We start from the raw sequence: 19684 nt of genomic DNA, 5'->3' as shown, positions 1-19684 counted from the left end.
AACTATCAAGCCTCTTCCTCGTCACCTTGAGCTACCTTAGGACTCTCATAGGTCCTCAAGTTCCTGCCTTTTTAGCTCAAGCATGTTAGATCTCGATTTTTGTCCACTTTTCTCAATGTTTTAGGAAGTTTGAATGATGGGATCTCATAAAGTTGGCAACTTTATGAGTCCTTGAGACTACTTTGTGACCCCTTGCTCAAGATTTGGAAGATTAGTGAGTTATGGATTCCATACATGAGATTTGGTCTCATCTTCCCTTCATTTTGATTTAGTTTGTGTTCAAGACACACATTAGACATGCATGTATAAAAAGCAACGATTTTTATGGTCCTTTGGGTTGGAGAAATCCTTCTGCAAAGTTTGAATGCTTAACTTGAAGGAGTAAGAGCTTAATGCTTTAAGCTGTCTAGAACGGTTCTCACGACATGACGACGGACTATTTCGTGGCTAGTTTTTCCTTAACTTTTTCATGACGTGACCAATGGGTAGCCATGACGTGGCGATAAGTTGGGGCTGACTTTGACCGTTGAATTTTGATCATGGTTGACTTTTGGTCAAATTAGGGTTTTAGGGTGTAAACTGAGAGGGTACTTCTATATTGATGTTAGGTATATCATCGTACCTGTCTACTCTGTTTGTGAACTATTGTGTTTCTCTTCTATCCGCGAGGTCGGTATTCTCATTATATTTACCTGTGTGGTAGTGTATACATACTAACTAGCTGGGTCTTAATTGTTAATTGTTGTTATATGTGAAACTGGGTTACTCATAAGTCTTGTACTGTTGTGAGTCCGTGGGACTGCTGAAAGTCTCAAGGGTTGTTGATAACCCGTGAGGTGTGTTGTTAATCCACATGGCATGTTATTAGCCCACTGGGATTGCTGAAAATCCCCAAGGTTGCTGAGAACCCATAATTGTTTATCATGTTGTGTTGTATGTGATATTTTGGGAAACTCACTAAGCTTCGTGTTTACAGTTGTGGATTAAATGTGTTTCAGGTACTTTTGATGATCGCGGGTGTGACAACCGTCATTTTCCGGTTAAGTCAAAGTCAAATAAAGTCAACAAGTCAAACCGGTCAACTCAATTAACCCTTGTATATTAGGGTTTTACATCGTGTTTACTATTGTACAACACACCATCGTAATGCAAGTATCACTTTAAGTCTTCCTATGTTCAGAAAAATCTAAACCCTAATCAGGGTAAACTGCTCAGTAAAACATTAATACATACCCTTCGGGGGCGTATAACGCTCATAACAAGGATTACCGGGTCTTGCGAACCTTGCATTTCAAGGATAAACACTCACAAAAGTCACAAATAACGTCTCTCTAAATCTCTCTCGCTCTATCTCTCTCTCTCTCTCTCCCAAATCAATCTCAAATCTCTCCCAAATCTCTCTCATAACCTCCCTCAACTTTTTATGATCATTTAGGGCACCCCGACCCTTAACTTAGTCAAAAACCGCTCAAAACGGGAAGTTTATGCAAAAAACAGCTCTATAGAAGCGAAACCCTCTTAGAGGCGAAACCCTAAGAAGCCTCCTGGACGGAAGCCTCTCTTTAGAACCGAGACTACTCATTAAGGACCGAGACTAGCTTAAGAACCGAACTCTTGAGGACCGAACCTGCCATGGACCGAACCCGAACTTCGGAGGACCGAAGGTCCCATCGGACCGAACTACCCTTCGCTTCTGATCGCCTCCATTCGCCCCATTCAGCTTCGGGCCCGAAGGCCTGGTTCGCGTCTCCACCTCGGACCGAGGGCTAGGTTCGGGTCTCACCCTCTAAGGACCAAACCTTCGGCCTGACTTCGGATTTTACCATTTCTTCCCGGTTTTCGAACCCGATCTCGTTTTAAGCCCGTTTTCGATGATTTTCGCACGGGATTTTCGTATAAATCCATATTTTATTATTTTTAACTTTCCAAGATCATAAAATATGCATATTCTAAGGATTCTTGTATTAAAACCCACACTTTTCTTAAGAGCAAAGGCAAAGTACAAAAGGTGGAGTGTTGACTTTTCCATAAAGCAAAGACACAAGCTACCTCCCATACCCACTCCATGACACCCTCAGTCACTATTCACATCAGCCTTGTCCACTCATTGTACTCTTATCCTTCCCCCACAAGTCTCCTTAAACTGTAACATCCCAAATTCCAAAAGTATTATTGAAGGGCTTAAAGTGTAAATAAAAGAAGAGACTCGACGTGTAGGTATGCTTACTCGCCGAGTCGGAGCGGGATTCTGTCGCGGTTTAAGTGGCCAACTCGCCGAGTCGGCGGCTTAGACTCGACAAGTTGGTGCTGTAGAGAGAAAACCCTAATCCCGGGGGTTGTGCCCTATATAAAGAACATTATAACCCACCCTTAGCCTCTTTACTACCCTTTTAAGATCCAGAAACCCTAAAATCGAGTGAGCCTCCATTATTAGAGAGAATAGAGCTTTGGAGGAGGAAATCTTGGAAAGAGGCTTGAAGATCAAGAGGCTTGCTGCAAAGGAGTGGTGTAGATCCGGGATCTACTTCAGTTGGAGCTTATATTGGAGGTAATAATCTGTTGCTTGGGCTCTTTTGCATCTAGATCTATTATTGTTTGAGATTTGGGGCATTTTTGGTATGATTGAGAGTTATTTCCGGTTTGGAGGATAGATCTGAGGTTGCTACCTCAGATCTAGACTTGAGCAGGTCCAGAATGTCATAAAGTATCTGTCAATGAGTTGTTGGTGAAGCCTATTTGTCATAAACCCTAGCCCTAGAGTGTTTTGGGCCTATATCTCCTTGGTTTCACGTAAATTTTGCCACTTTATGTGAGGGTTAGACTATAGAAGAGTGGATCTATGGATTGGAGCCCCTGCATGGTTCGAAAAGCCACTGTATGGATTGAGAACTAGAGAGACTCGGCGAGTCACATGGGTGTACTCGACGAGTTGTATGAACATGTGCATGGACTCGGAGAGTTGGAAGAACAACTCGACGAGTCTGTTGAAGATTGCCTTGGACTCGGCGAGTCTGTTCTTGGACTCGGCGAGTCTGGTCGCAGAACCCCAATCTCTTCTGGTTAAACCTCGAAGCAGTGAGTCGGGAGGTGACTCGGTGAGTTGAGCAGGATGGGACTCAGAGATCGTTGGACTCGACGATCTTGGGGTGACTCGGCGAGTTGAGTCATGTTCTAAGAGTTTTCAGAGTATAAGGACTCGACGAGTCAACGGGTTGACTCGGCGAGTAGGGTCAGTCATGAAGTTTGACTTTGGCATGGACTTTGACTTTGACCTTCATGGGTGTTATGGTAATTGGTTATTTACGTCAATAGATCATTGATGGCTATAGGTGTTGGAGTTTGAGGCAGTGCTTCGGGATTGTGCTTTCATGGTTCGGCTCGGCAGTTGCAAGGTGAGTTATCCTCATTCTACCCAAGGGTCTAAGGCACCAAGGCCGGCCCTTTGATTTGTTATTTGAGTTAGTTACTGCTGTGTTATGTTAGTTGGCATCCTGGTAGATAGGATGGTTATATGATGGTACGCTCTGTTAGATCGGTATTCTGGTAGATTGAATGTGGCTATGCTTAGTGACCGGTAGTTGGTCTGACTATATGTATGTTGGTAGGAGATTACCTGTTACATGTGCACGTGTTGAGCAGTAGTAGAGGGTATTCCATCCTGGTAGGATGATAGGGCCCTAGTATGTCGTTCTGTAGATTGTCATGTGATTATTTGATAGGTGCGCATGTTTGATAGTAGGTGGGCATTCCAACCTGATGGTTGTGGGCCAGGAGTATTCCATCCCGGTAGGATGATTGGACTCATAGTAGGTTGGCACTCCAACCTGATGGTTGAGGGGCCTGGGGTATTCCATCCTGAGGGATGATTGGACCCATAGTAGTAGTTTTTGTATGTATAGGAAGTGGGGCATTCCAACCCGATGGTTGTGGGCCAGGAGTATTCCATCCCGGTAGGATGATTGGACTCATAGTATGTTGGCATTCCAACCCGATGGTTGAGGGGCCTGGGGTATTCCATCTTGCGAGATGATTGGACCCATAGTAGTTATTGTTGTACGTATAGGTGTATGGGCATTCCAACCCAATGGTTGTGGGCTGAGAGTATTCCATCCCGGCAGGATGATTGGGGTCGTAGTATGTAGGCAATCCAACCCGATGGTTGAGGGCCAGGGGTATTCCAACCGGAAGGTTGATTGGACCCATAGTATGTTGTTCATTGTTGTACGTGTATGTTTATGTGTGTACGGGTATTTTGGGGGAACTCACTAAACTTTCGAGCTTACGGTTTCAGTTTATTGTTTCAGGTACATCAGGTGATCGTGGCAAGGCAAAGGCGTGATCGTACCGCTCCTCATATTTCATGATTTTGTGATTTGGTTATGGGGATACTCTGATGTTTAAACTATTTTGAAAACAAGATTGTATGAACTTAATGGTTTTGAAATGAAATAAAATGTTTTAATTTGGCATGAATTTTATGGGTGTTACAAGTTGGTATCAGAGCCTTGGTTTGAGTGAATTGGAGGAACACTCGTGTAACTCCAGTCTCAAATCAAGGAAAGGATTTTTCAAAAGGTTTTCAAAATAAGTAAAGGAGGATGCAGGGTGTACGATCAGCCGGAGCCAGTAAGTAGACCCCAAAATACCATACAAGTTATTTGATATTATGTGATATGTTAGAATAGCATGCTAGTAATAAGATAGGGATCCTCAGGACTCGTATGATAGAATTGCCTGATCTTTGATGCCTTATCTTATGTAGAGTACCTTAATTGATTGTTTGTGACTCTTTCGCGTGTGAACTAACTATTGGGTGAATACTCTAAGTCACATGCTACATGGGTTAAATGGTCTTAGGGTAAGGGATTTGGTCCTGCTGCGCAGCTCTTGTCTGAGTCCAACCGTTGTGGGGTTAAATCTTTTAGTCTAAGATTGTTAAGTCGTGTGGTATGTGATTGTATTCATGCAATAGTTAACTGGCACCAATGGAGGGTCGTGTGGCAGTTCATGGATGGGTGGGTAGTGAGAGGACGGGAGGCCAGTGATGAGATATTTAGCATTCGTCTAGAGTGAGGATTTATCGCTCGCTATGCATAGGTATATTGTAGGGTGTTGTGGTGATACTTGAGATAGATATGGGTATGTGTGGAAGGTAGTATGGGCTCGTACTACTGAAAGCACAGGACCCATACACGTATCAAGGAAGTCACAACCCCCAGGGTTGGGTTGGAGTCGGTTCCCATGATTATGGTATGGATTATTCGAGACGTTTTGAGATCGGGTCCGGATCAGGATCGAGAACTGGCAGTCAGGATAGGCCGGTGTTGTCAGAAAGATCGTGTCAGGAGGGGATCATACGGGAGTAGGTGATCGAGATCGTTCGGGGACAGATTCCGGAGATGATTGGGTCTTTTAAGACCGTCATGGTTGAGTATTTCGATGAGCGCTATGCAGCCATTGCCGAGACGGTTGTCGTGGCAGCTTTAACAGCTGTAACGACGACAAAGGGAGGAGTTGGTCGAGCTTCCTAGTTCGGGGACATATTCTGATGAGCAGAGGGCTGCAGTTATTTGGATCGGGAAGATGATTTGTACTCGTTATATTTCCGCGGGTTGAGCGGGAGAGGTTAGCACGTGGGTTTCTAGATTTGAGGCTCGGGGGTTTGCTCGAGGCCGGAATGTGAGTCGCGGGAACTCCGGAAGGGAGTGATGATTATGTTCAGCTGGGGTTCTGCAGTTGGAAGATGAATGGTTAATTGATGGATTGGATTGTCGTTTTATAGGGCAAGGATTGTGCCCTTTCAGTTTTCCGAGCTCGAAGGAGTGAGCAGGCTTGTGACCCCAGGATCAGGTGGTATTCTTGCTCGGGGTCAGTTGGTTGAAGGGGTTGGCGATATTATTTCAGTGCCGGTGAGCTCAGGACGGTCGACGTGGCATAAGTATTTGTGAGGTCCGGTTTGCCTTGGATCTCTTGTATCGGGCGGAAAGGATTGATTATGCGATCTATTGCACTTTTGGGATTGTAGACTATGTCTTGGGAGTAGTTATAGCCCGGTTTAGGGCATAGGTTGTTTCAGCTACTGCAGTTCAGCGGTGGGCGGTTGAGCTGGTAAGTGAGTCAGGGTGCGAACCCTGCAGAGAATGACTTCTAAAGCCCGAGAGCGGGAAGCTTGTTTGGAACACCTTTAGGAAAAGGGGTATTAGGTGTGAAGTCGGCGGATAGGGTTCCACAGAAGGGTTATCCATCATCGTCAGGATTTAGTGGTTTCAGCAACCGTTAGTGATTTACAAATGAAAGCGCCAAGGGAAGTGGTTCGTTGCTGAGGTATTATTTGCAGCATTTATCTTTTGGTCTCCAAGACATGAGGGTGGGACCATTCAAGCATTACTGACTGTCGGTTGCACTGGGATACAGAAAGTGTTCATCTGATTATTAGAAGTGTGTGATCAATTGGGAAAGAGTTGGTTGTCATCGGATCGATTGTGGGAAAGTGAGAAGGGTTGGGAACTTCCCCAATGTCCATGTATTGTGAAGACTTAGTCGAATCTAAGTGGGGGAGAATTGGAAAATTCTCCGGTGAAACAACATGCATCCAAGGATGGTTAGCTTTTTGGACTTCAGCAGTGTTTTGCTGAGGGTGTGGATCGGTGAGAGCAAGTGGTAGGCAAGTGGGATGGAGAACAGCCCATGGTTTTTCGGAAAAGGTGTCTGATTGTTAGGCCTAGGGATAGGTCGGGAATTGAGTATATGGAATGGAGTTGGAGTTCGGAACCCCAATAGGGCTAGAACAGTATGCATGGGAGAGATTCCCAGGAAGAATGGTTCAGGATGGTGTACAACAATTTTGAGTGGTCCGGATAGACTGAAGGCCGGTGGGCGTACCAGTCAGGCCGAAGGCTCGACGAACGATCCAGACAGGCTGAAGGCCCAGAAGGGCGGTCCAGACATGCTGAAGGTTCTAAGAGTGGTCCAGATAGGCTGAAGGCATGGTGAGGCGGTCCAGTCATGCTGAAGACTCTGTATGTGTTAGTAGACCTGTATGCGGAGAATGAGTGAGTATATCGCTGTGAAATAGCAATTGATAAGGTCTGGCCCCAAGTATTGATCATGATAATGGAGTTAGCTAAAGGCTGTGTATGGGCTTCGTTAGCTGTGTGATCGGATTCAGAGTATATGGGAGTTAGGGAGTAGCAGTTGCTCTGCATGGGTGGTGTAAAGTGGAGTTTTAGCACCATGACACTTGTTGATGGGGTAAAGGTCGTTGGGTAGACTTCCTTGAAGAATGGAAGGAAAAGGTATGTGGCCCCGGGAAGGAGTGTTGGTCATCTGAAGGGAAAACAGTAGTGTAAATGGATGATCGAAAGTATTTCAGTTATTGATAGTGAGCACTGAGATTGTACCAGTTGTATGGAAGCACATCCAGGTTGGATGTTCGTTGAGGTTGTGGAATGGTTAGCGCTGATGTCGAATCAGAGGAGTTTGGAAGTGATGCAAGGGTGGATCCTTGGGATCCAAGTATGGTTGTAGGCATGGGTTATGTGAGTAGCGGTATTCCAATCTAGGGTATTCCATCATGAGGATAACCGGACCCTATGATTGATTGGACCTGGTGTGTTTGGTATTCCAACCCGAGGGTTGATTGGGCCAAACATGCATGAGAATGCGAGGGTATACCATCCTTGGGATGACTGGACCCGTTATAGGTGTGCCTGGTATTCCAGCCCGAGGCTGATTGGGCCAGGTACGAGTGGTTACGGGTTATAGTTAGTTGATTATGGAAGCTGAAGGATGCAGTATTCTGTCAGCGCGTAAGGGATAGATTCATAGGGGGAACAGGATTCGTTCCAGGCTGCAAGTTATCCGGGTTATCGCCAATTTTGGGCGAAGGAAGATAGATTAGTGTCTCAGCAAAGCTCAGTGGGTGATTGTGGTATCTAGCGTTCGCAGGGCGCGGAAGTGCGTCCCTGATATGAAGTGATAATATCATCGGGTGTTATATGGTTGATATGTGGTGCTATTGAGTTGAAAGGCCGATGGTCGGCTTGGAGTAGTGGCAAGGATGCCACGTGAGAAGAAGTCGTTGTAAGAGAGATGCAGTAGTAGGGTTTGCAAGAACCTGAGTTAATTGAGAAATCGGAGTCTGCAGTGCAAGGGGTTTGTTCTGGAGCGTATACTGCAGTAGACTTCGAGGACGAAGCCTAATTTAAGTGGGGGAGAGTTGTAACATCCCAAATTCCAAAAGTATTATTGAAGGGTTTAAAGTGTAAATAAAAGAAGGGACTCGACGTGTAGGTATGCTTACTCGCCGAGTCGGAGCGGGATTCTGTCGCGGTTTAAGTGGCCAACTCGCCGAGTCGGCGGCTTGGACTCGACGAGTTGGTGTTGTAGAGAGAAAACCCTAATCCCGGGGGTTGTGCCCTATATAAAGAACATTATAACCCACCCTTAGCCTCTTTACTACCCTTTTGAGATCCAGAAACCCTAAAATCGAGTGAGCCTCCATTATTAGAGAGAATAGAGCTTTGGAGGAGGAAATCTTGGAAAGAGGCTTGAAGATCAAGAGGCTTGCTGCAAAGGAGTGGTGTAGATCCGAGATCTACTTCAGTTGGAGCTTATATTGGAGGTAATAATCTGTTGCTTGGGCTCTTTTGCATCTAGATCTATTATTGTTTGAGATTTGGGGCATTTTTGGTATGATTGAGAGTTATTTCGGGTTTGGAGGATAGATCTGAGGTTGCTACCTCAGATCTAGACTTGCGCTGGTCCAGAATGTCATAAAGTATCTGTCAATGAGTTGTTGGTGAAGCCCCTTTGTCATAAACCCTAGCCCTAGAGTGTTTTGGGCCTATATCTCCTTGGTTTCACGTAAATTTTGCCACTTTATGTGAGGGTTAGACTGTAGAAGAGTGGATCTATGGATTGGAGCCCCTGCATGGTTCAAAAAGCCACTGTATGGATTGAGAATTGGAGAGACTCGGCGAGTCACATGGGTGTACTCGACGAGTTGTATGAACATGTGCATGGACTCGGCGAGTTGGAAGAACAACTCGGCGAGTCTGTTGAAGATTGCCTTGGACTCGGCGAGTCTGGTCGCAGAACCCCAATCTCTTCTGGTTAAACCTCGAAGCAGTGAGTCGGGAGGTGACTCGGTGAGTTGAGCAGGATGGGACTCGGAGATCGTTGGACTCGACGAGTCTTGGGGTGACTCGGCGAGTTGGGTCGTGTTCTAAGAGTTTTCAGAGTATAAGGACTCGACGAGTCAATGGGTTGACTCGGCGAGTAGAGTCAGTCATGAAGTTTGACTTTGGCCTGGACTTTGACTTTGACCTTCATGGGTGTTATGGTAATTGGTTATTTACGTCAATGGATCATTGATGGCTATAGGTGTTGGAGTTTGAGGCAGTGCTTTAGGATTGTGCTTTCATGGTTCGGCTCGGCAGTTGCAAGGTGAGTTATTCTCACTATACCCAAGGGTCTAAGGCACCAAGGCCAGCCCTTTGATTTGTTATTTGAGTTAGTTACTGCTGTGTTATGTTAGTTGGCATCCTGGTAGATAGGATGGTTATATGATGGTATGCTCTGTTAGATCGGTATTCTGGTAGATTGAATGTGGCTATGCTTAGTGACCGGTAGTTGGTCTGACTGTCTGTATGCTGGTAGGAGATTACCTGTTACATGTGCACGTGTTGAGCAGTAGTAGAGGGTATTCCATCCTGGTAGGATGATAGGGCCCTAGTATGTCGTTCTGTAGACTGTCATGTGATTATTTGATAGGTGCACATGTTTGATAGTAGGTGGGCATTCCAACCTGATGGTTGTGGGCCAGGAGTATTCCATCCTGGTAGGATGATTGGACTCATAGTAGGTAGGCATTCCAACCCGATGGTTGAGGGGCCTGGGGTATTCCATCCTGAGGGATGATTGGACCCATAGTAGTAGTTTTTGTATGTATAGGAAGTGGGGCATTCCAACCCGATGGTTATGGGCCAGGAGTATTCCATCCCGGTAGGATGATTGGACTCATAGTATGTTGGCATTCCAACCCGATGGTTGAGGGGCCTGGGGTATTCCATCTTGCGAGATGATTGGACCCATAGTAGTTATTGTTGTACGTATAGGTGTATGGGCATTCCAACCCGATGGTTGTGGGCCGAGAGTATTCCATACCGGCAGGATGATTGGGCTCGTAGTATGTAGGCATTCCAACCCGATGGTTGAGGGCCAGGGGTATTCCAACCGGAAGGTTGATTGGACCCATAGTATGATGTTCATTGCTGTACGTGTATGTTTATGTGTGTACGGGTATTTTGGGTGAACTCACTAAGCTTTCGAGCTTACGGTTTCAGTTTATTGTTTCAGGTACATCAGGTGATCGTGGCAAGGCAAAGGCGTGATCGTACCGCTACTCATATTTCATGATTTTGTGATTTGGTTCTGGGGATACTCTGATGTTTAAACTATTTTGAAAACAAGATAGTATGAACTTAATGGTTTTGAAATGAAATAAAATGTTTTAATTTGGCATGAATTTTATGGGTGTTACATAAACCCACACACAAAGAACCTATACTACTCACATTCTCTAGATCACAAACACTTCACCTAAAAGCAAATACACTTTTCTCTCTCATTTTCTCTCCAAGATTTCGAGATTCCAGGAATTTTAAGCTTTTAACCCTCTTTTGGTAACTAAATTTCATCCTTCGCCTTATTATCCCATACTTCTTCACTCAAGTCATGGATTTCTCACACAAATATCGTCATATTTGTTGCTAGATCTTCAAATCTTCAGGTATCTCCCAAGTGTTCTTGACTTGGAAACCTCTCTTCTTCCACCTTCATCTCAGGGAATAACTCAAGGTGAGTTCATACCCCCACATTTTCATGTTTTCTTCAAGTTTTAGGGGGAGAATACAAGTTAAATACCAAGAACTTAACTAAACTCAAACATCAGCTTTCAACAGGAAAGTTTAGTTCCAATCACGGACTGTCTATCATTTCAGAAACGAATTCGGACCAGTCTGTGAATATGAATATTTTCACACAAGTTAGGGACTTCTAAAAATCATAATAAAAATTATGAATAAACTAGACATAGTTTCTAAACTCTCAGAGTTTACGGATTCAGTTTTCGACTTCGTACGATGTTTCTATGATGTTTTTAAAACAGTGCAGAAAGGTTAAAAACTAGTTACATAGCTTACAATATTAATAACACTTTGTAGTATGTTGAGCAAAGTGCATAACAATAAGTTTCTAAATGTTGAATGTGTTTCTTGTTAGTTTATCATCATAAACAGAAATTAGTCATTCATGATAAGGTTTTCCATTCATTTCGAACACATATAATAAACTACAATAAGTATAGTTTATGGATTTTTCGATAAAAGCATACTACATGAAAAAGGATTTACTCTCAAAACAAATGGGTTTTTCATATACTACATGATAAACTATAATAGTAATAGTTTATGGATTTCATATCACTAATTTATTTCATAAGGGTGATTTCACTTCCACCACGGAAGAGGTTTTATATTCAAACTATATGTAAACTAGTTAACGTAAGTTGTGAGACAATTCTTCCATCGTACTCTTAGAGTACGGGTTCAAATTCCTGTAAGTTATAAGCAGAGTCTTTTGTAGGGAGAGCGTGATAATTGTGTATAGATCTATATTAGGATTGACATCCCACACCTCGCTGCTAGCTACAGCAGGACCTGCAGGTCTACGGGTGACAAAAGTCATAAGATCTTGACGTCTGAAAAACGTTGTTGCAGGTTAATTCCCGTTATAGTATGGTTATAACGACTCACATAGGGAGTTAACAATCTTTCAAGTTTACGGGGAAATTCTAATTTAAAAAGGGGTTTTATCTATTTAAAACTACAAACACGTTATAAGTACAAAACACACCCATATTCTCGGTCTTGGGATTTAGGACTACATGACTTTTATAAGAAAAATATTGGATTTTCTTTGGAAACATATTACTATTATAAGCATTATAAGTACAAAACACACACATATTCTCGGTCTTGGGATTTAAGGCTACATAACTTTTTATAAGGAAAATAAGGGATTTTTCTTGAAGTATACATTATAAAGTACTAGGTTTACACTAAATGACTTTCATGATATCAAAACTACGTTTCATCTAGAATTGTTAGACTTCAGCTATAATTGCTAAGTGTACATGTTAGAGTTATATATGAATTCAGTCGCAATCAACTTAGAATTGGTGGGCCCGCCTTACTTTCTGTTCCTTGTTTGGTTGTGGACCTAGGGCAGACCCATTATATTCGACGGTTTATTTAACTTAAATTTTATATAACTCACATACACTGGGTGATTATAGAATGAATCTACGGGTCTTTCTAGGGTACATTATTGCATAACATAGGAGCGTTCATTTCACACTTAATAAAGAAAATATTGAATTTTCTGGAATCATACTCTATCGCTTTTACAAGGAAAACGGCTTCTTTCTCAAATAAAACTCTTATGAACTCACCAACTTAATTGTTGACACTCTTTCAAAACTACTTGTATTATCAGGAAATCAATGAAACAGAAAATCAACAGCTTTTGAGGATGGGACGTTAAATCGTCAAACATTTCATTTTTGTCATCATAGTGTAATTGATTTGAAACATGTAAACACATACTATGGTATAACTTTTTCAATTATATTTATGATGGTTGTATTTACTTTGAGCACTATTATACTCGTTGTTGTGATACTATACATGAAGTCCTCCAGCCCCGGACGTTTCCGTCATCCTTGGTTTGGGGGTGTGACAACGGGAAGGCGAAGGCTTGACTATACATTCCGACTTGCAGATTTTATGATTTCCGCATTTTGATACTTTGATTTGGGATGATTGTATTTGGTATACCTGCGTTTTATCGACTTGGTTTTTATAATACTTAATGTTTTATCTATATTAAAATTGAAAATTTTTGTGGTAAAAATTAGGATGTTACAGTAGAAAGAAATCGATTTCACAAAATGGTAAGGATGGTTGATCAATCGAACACTAGAGATGTTCACTCCCTCCCGTCGTTAATGAAAACTGATGTACAATTCCCTAATTCCAGCTAGAGTCACTTGATCCACATTCCACGTAAAGTTCCATGCCATTTTTATTTTCTTTTAATTATTTTAACAGGTTAAATCTAAGGGCTTAACCTACACATGCCGACTACCAATAGGTAAGATTTAAACAAAAGGTATATTTCGATGGTGTTTTTTTATACAAAGCCCTTAGTTGAATGGTGTTTTTTAAAAGAAAAAACTTCAATAGTGTTTTTTAAACAAACAAAACTTTGATAGTGTTTTTAAACATTTTTAAAACATATTTATCATTTTAAGTTATTTTCCTTTTTATAAACCACATAAAATATTTTTGTCAAATAAAATTAAATACAAAGTTAATTACCTTACTAATATGTAGGTAAAATGGTAAGAGTTTAATAGTTCAAAGGGAAAAAAAGTCTTTATATTTTAGCTCCATTGACAAAGAAGTTATCCCTGATTTTTTTTTTTGTAGTTTAACCATTGAAACTGATAACACTTGCAAAACAACCATTGTAACCGATTAGTGCCAGTTTTAATGGTTAAAAAAAATCATGGATAACATTTTTGTTAATAAAATTAAAATTTAAATACTTTTCTAGAGATTTTCTTTTTTATATATATTAAATTTATTTGAAAAAAAAAACTTATATTTATTTATTAAAAAACTCAAAATAAAGACAATTTTTTTATTAAAAAACACAATAATGATAATTTATATATCATTTTTGGAATTTTTGTGATTCTTTTTAATAAATATTATTATTACAATCATATAAATATCATCTACATCCTATATTCTTAAAAGGACATTAAAAGTGCATTTTTAGGCCAAATGTGCTTTATTGTTGAATTTTTAGGTCTTCGATGTAAACGTTTACCATCAAACTACAACTTACCGAAGATCCTTTAACAATCGAACGACTAAAAAAATAAAGACTTATCAGATGTTATTTCTAAATAGAGCTCCATTACACACATTATGTGACCTAGAAACACATGTCTTACGACAAATCAACAAAAGACCGTTTTTTGTTCATTAATGCCTTATTTTTGTCAAAAAAAAATCATTTCAACTTTTATCATGTTTTGCACCCTTTTAACCAGTCATCATTGTCATAAAACTCCTCATATTCACACATCAACACCACCACCACCATTTTCCATCAACAACGTCATTTTCACCACAAAACACTATCTACCACATCATCATTATTCTGTTTTTTAATAAATATAAAAATATATATGAATTTTTTAATGAAATACACGTAGATGGTATCTTTATTTTATGTTTTTTTAATAAACAAATATAAGATTTCTTCAAAGTATATAATATAAAAAAGAAAATCTCCAAAACAATCTTTAAACGTTAACCTTATTAACGAAAAAACCAAATGTAACCGGATACAAAAGTTGTTTTACAAGTATTTATCGGTTTTAATTGTTAAATTAAAAAAAAAAATAAATAAATAAGTAGCAACTTTTTATCAATATAACCAATAAACGAGAAACAGTACAGTAAGTAGTAGTATGATATTTAATTTATTATAATGTTAGCTGTGTTAGATCTGGATAACTTCAAAAAAAAAAAACATTTTCACATAATTGCATTTACACATTTAGTTTGGAAAACGTTACATCTTTTAATAACAACTCAAGAAATAAAGAGTATTTTCCAAAAACTTGTTAGAACACCTCTTGTATAAACATTAGTCCCTTTTTAATGATTTAAAATTTAAACCCTATCCAAACATCCGATTAATAATAAAAGTAGTTAATTCTAATTATTATAGATGACATGAACAATTACAGAAGATAGCGTTAAAACGGATTACAACAAGAGAAAGAGAAATTTTTAGGAAAGTGCGACTCAATTCCCAATCTCTGAAATACTGTTTAAAGCTGGCTTCCATTGTCCTCCACCACCCCCATGACTTTGATTTCCATTTCGTCTCCTACTATTCCTCTCCCCCTGGCAATACATCAACTCATACTTATTTTACTTTTTCTTAATTCAATAATTTTATTTAATCTTTTATATACTACAGGAGAGAGAAACATGGGTCTTCCTCTCCACTCAAAAAAAAAAGAAAATTATATATATATATATATATATATATATATATATATATATATATATATATATTAGGGGTGTTCGCGGTGCGGTTTGGTGCGGTTTATACTTAAAACCGCAAACCGCACCGCATATGCGGTTTGTTATTTTCGGGAACCGCAGACCGCACCACAAATACGGTGTGGTTTTATGCGGGCGGTTTTGCGGTTTTTGCACGGTTTATGCGGTTTCATAAACATAAATATTAAATTTAGTTTTAAACATAATAAGTGTGTGGTGCTTGCGGTTTCATAAACATAAATATTAAATTTAGTTTTAAACATAATAAGTGTGTGGTGCTTTATATTCTATGAAGAAAAGATTAATTACCTGTATAAGCATCTTCTTAATGCATAACATCAAAATATTTTACAATGTTTTAAAATTATAATACGAACTTATGGCACTGTAAACACATATTTTTGATATAGGTGGTTTTACATTTTGACTTATGTTTATCAATCGCAATCTAATAAACATTATTAAGGGTATTAAAAGTGGTAAACATCTAGTGTGTTGTGTGTGTTTATATATATATATATATATATATATATATATATATATATATATTATGTTGCAGTGCAGTTTGAACCGCGATTTGGTAACTATAAACCGCACCGCATAGTGCGGTTTATGAAAACTACAAACCGCACCACGAGCGTCCAAAACAGCATTATGCGGTGCGGTGTGGGCGGTTTGATGCACACCTATATATATATATATATATATATATATATATATATATATATATATATATATATATATTGCAATTTTTGGGTTTTAAACAGAATTTTTTTTTGAGTAAATTACACGAATGGTCCTTATGGTTTGGGGTAATTTACGCACTTGGTCTCTAACTTATTTTTTAACTCGGAAGGTCCCTACTATTTGTTTTTATTACGCGCTTGGTCCCTACTGTTTGTTTTTGTTATGCGCTTGGTCCCTACTGTTTGTTTTTGTTACGCGTTTAGTCCCTGTCTTACCTAAAAAACTATTATTTAAACAGAGAAAAATGATAGGGTATGTGAGGTGAGAGGTGGGATTGGGGTGTGCTTATTTAAATAAATTAAAAAAATCAAGGGAAAAATAGTCTTTTTAGATAAGCCAGGGACTAACAAAAAGAAACAGTAGAGACCTTCCGAGTTAAAAAAATAAGTTAGAGATTAAACGTGCAAATTACCCTAAACCATAGAACCATTCGTGTAATTTACTCAATTTTTTTATAAAGCCTTAAATATTTTTTTGAATTTTAAATAGAAAAAGTCTCAATTAATTAATTTTACACTTTACCCGATAATTTATTATTTTCTTTTTGTTAAAATAAAAGGTATAAAATCATAAATATCCTAACAAAATATTATTCTTTAAAAAATGAAAAAAATTGAATGTTTTTTTTGTTGTGGGGGAACTTATAAAAAATTGCACCAAAAAATGACATGAGAAAGAATTTTTAAAATGTCTGGTGTGAAAACAAAATAACTTTTTAAAGATTACCTTAAATAGAAAGGCGCCAATTATTGCAAAAACCGATGATCATTTTTGGAAAATAGAAACTTTTTTTTTCTAAATATATATAATATAAGCAATGCTAATTATTAAATATGTTTACTATTTTAGGTTTTTAGCAATTTAAAGAGATTTATTTACTTATATACATAATCATATTAGTTTTAAAGGGTGGCAATATTAGTACAGCAATATTATGCCATGACAGCAAGAACAAGCACATGGTTTAGTAAAAATAAAAATATAATCATAAAAAGGAGTTGTTGTAAATCTGGTTATTAACTAATTAATTAAAGTCATTTAATTTAAAGAAAATTACACTTTTCGTCCTTGTATATTGCTGGTTTTTCCAATTTTAGTTTAAAAAGAAATTCTGTTGCAATTTGGATCATTATTTGAATTTTCTATTACGTTTTTGGTCTATGATTGAAGAAAATGACTATTCTTTTTGGATTAATTTTTTTAAAAAAAATCAGTTATATTTAAAAGAACTTTTTTCAATCAAATTACAAAACTCATTTATACTCAAGGAACAAAAGTATAAATTACTCTTTTAATTTTATAAGTGACTTCTGTTTTTTATTCTGCCTTTTCAGCTCAGCACTACAGTTTTTTATTAAGAAACTGAGGATGACGTGTTAACAGCTTATTTTTATTATTTTATTCATTAAAAAAAGATTCATTGAAAAAACCAAAATCAAATTGAGTTGACAAGTTTAGTTTGGTTTTTAAGCAACGGAGTTTCGTTTGGTTTATCATTTCGAAATATTATATAGAAGAAAAACAATAAACTACTCAATAATTATTTTTTTATTATAATTTGAACAATAATTCAAAATTGTGACAAATCCTAGTGAACCCAATAATGGCTATTCTATCTAATGAAATATGTTTTTTTGGACATTTATTTATCAAAGTAGATATTTTAAATAAAAAAAATGCAACCAAAAAAATCTGTTGAAAATCGTAAGTTTTGACGCATGGATAACATTTGGGGATGAAAAAATTGCCAATAAAAGGAAAATGAACTAAGAAATCTTTTTTAACGACTTGATCTTACACAAAACTTTCGAAGGATGACGTTGTATTCATGGGTATTTAAAGGAAAAAGTGTAGGTAGTGTTAATGGAAGCGAGGGATCTTTTAAGAGTTTGTAAATTTGGAAAGATTCATTGGCCCTTTACAGAATCAAAAGGACATGGACCACACAGATACGAATGTCACAAATCTCAATATCATTGGGCCCAGAAAGGTAACCACTCGCAATTTTCATCATGAAACTACACAAATTCGACGTGTAATTGTGTAAATGATATGATATGAAGATCGATTGATTGATTACCTTGATGGAATTGGTAATCGGCACCGGAGAAATAGTATCGGCGTTGTCCTTCTTCTTCCCTGGCTCAATCACTCCTCTTTCCATCAATAACTTCCCCAGTTTCATGCATTTTTTAGCTGCAAATTCTTTCAATACATCTACAAAAATGGTGGAGAGTTGTGAATTTATTGAGAATGCAAGGGAATTTAGGTTAAATAAGAAATTAATGGTTACCTTCGTAGCTAATGAGTCGGTAAACTTGGCCGATAAGTAAAGTATCATCTGGCCGGAGAAGTTTGAGTTGCTTCACCGGCAATCCTTTATCCGATCTCACTACCGGCGACCTAAGGACTTGTGCGACGTAATGACGTGGATTCGAGTTCATGACTTCATGAGCACTGATCGACCAGTAAATCCTCTCGATTTTGTATCCTGGATGAACAATCACCACCGTCGCCGCCTCCGCTGCTTGACAATTCCCCATCAGATCCAGCTACTCACTCGCTTAATCAAAATCTGTCAATCCGAAATACAAATTTGATAAGGAACTTCTGTTTCTGTTATTCTGTATATGATGATTTATAAATGATCGAGAGAATAAGAAGGATGCAGAGATATGGTGAATATTTAGGGATGTACGTACCTGTGAAAAAATGTTGGAAAAGATCTTCGTACAAAGCTTCAGAGTAGTAAATGGAGGAGACGTATACTGAGTTACTGACAAGTGACGAAGTATTCACATTGATCGATGAGTATTCGGAGTAAGATACGAGTTACGAGTGTGGAGATTTTCGATTCCACTGGTGATGTGATTGACGAAGAAAGGAAAATAGGTAGCTATGGGCTACTATGGCAATGGTGGTCAACTAATTGAAATTCGGGAAAGCAAAATTTACTATTAACAGTAGTACGACTCTATTATCTTCATACATGTCTCGCTCATAATCTGCAACTCGATCTGTGCTCTCATCAATGGAGTGTAGGGTGGTGTTAGTATGCAAATGGAGATGATGCTTGATGGAATGGAGATTGTTGTGAGGTTATGGAGGCTTATTAATTGTACTGCAGCAGTAATGGGCCGGGCCGGGCCGGGCCGGGCAGAATGGAGGTTTTTACTATTGGACCTGGTTAGAAACCCGGTTTAGAAAATGGTTTACAAAACACTAAAAAATTCGATTTCTATATAGTAAAAATATTTATTTTTCATCTAACAATTTTTTCAATTTGTTGTTAATACAAGATTTTAGAGTCATCTCAAGATATCTTTTCACCATGTCTACCATCCTACATTGTCCGAGCAACATTTTTGTGAAAATTACAATTTGAAAAACTATTGGTTTGAACCCATAAATGGTCCTAAATGCTAGAAAAACACTATTGCATCATATGGCAAAGTCAAGAGTTTTGCATATTCATCAATTTTTAATCAACCATGAAAATTTCTATAAATTATAACACTAAACTAAGTTCGATAAAATTCATAATACTGACAAAAACATAAGTTTTTTCAAAACAGTTTTGAACCAATTCTAACTGGTTTAATGACTTCTTCATAAAGCATTTTGAAGGTTACCTAAAGAGAGGAAGATTCACTAGTGCATCAAAAATACTCAAGAAGCATAGATATCACAAAAATACTCAAGAAGCATAGATATCCTATTGATGT

At 38.5% G+C, this 19684-nt stretch overlaps 1 protein-coding gene across 1 annotated transcript; it reads right to left on the bottom strand.

Annotated features, from left to right (window-relative positions):
* Positions 1–14849: 14849 nt before the first annotated feature.
* On the bottom strand, positions 14850–19038 carry LOC145166904 (uncharacterized). Its single transcript, XM_079085955.1, has 4 exons — positions 18662–19038; positions 18253–18534; positions 18040–18176; positions 14850–15050 (listed from the first exon to the last, which is right to left on the bottom strand). The coding sequence occupies exons 2-4, from the start codon at positions 18500–18502 to the stop codon at positions 14949–14951; spliced, it is 489 nt and encodes a 162-aa protein (XP_078942081.1). The 5' UTR covers positions 18503–18534; positions 18662–19038; the 3' UTR covers positions 14850–14948.
* Between the last annotated feature and the right edge of the window lie 646 nt (positions 19039–19684).

Source organism: Lactuca virosa, chromosome 3, assembly GCF_052849685.1.
Source record: "Lactuca virosa cultivar CGN04683 chromosome 3, Lactuca_virosa_CGN04683_v6, whole genome shotgun sequence".
NCBI lineage: Eukaryota > Viridiplantae > Streptophyta > Magnoliopsida > Asterales > Asteraceae > Lactuca > Lactuca virosa.
Note: the sequence above shows the minus strand (reverse complement) of the source record. Positions and strands in the feature narration are given on the sequence as shown.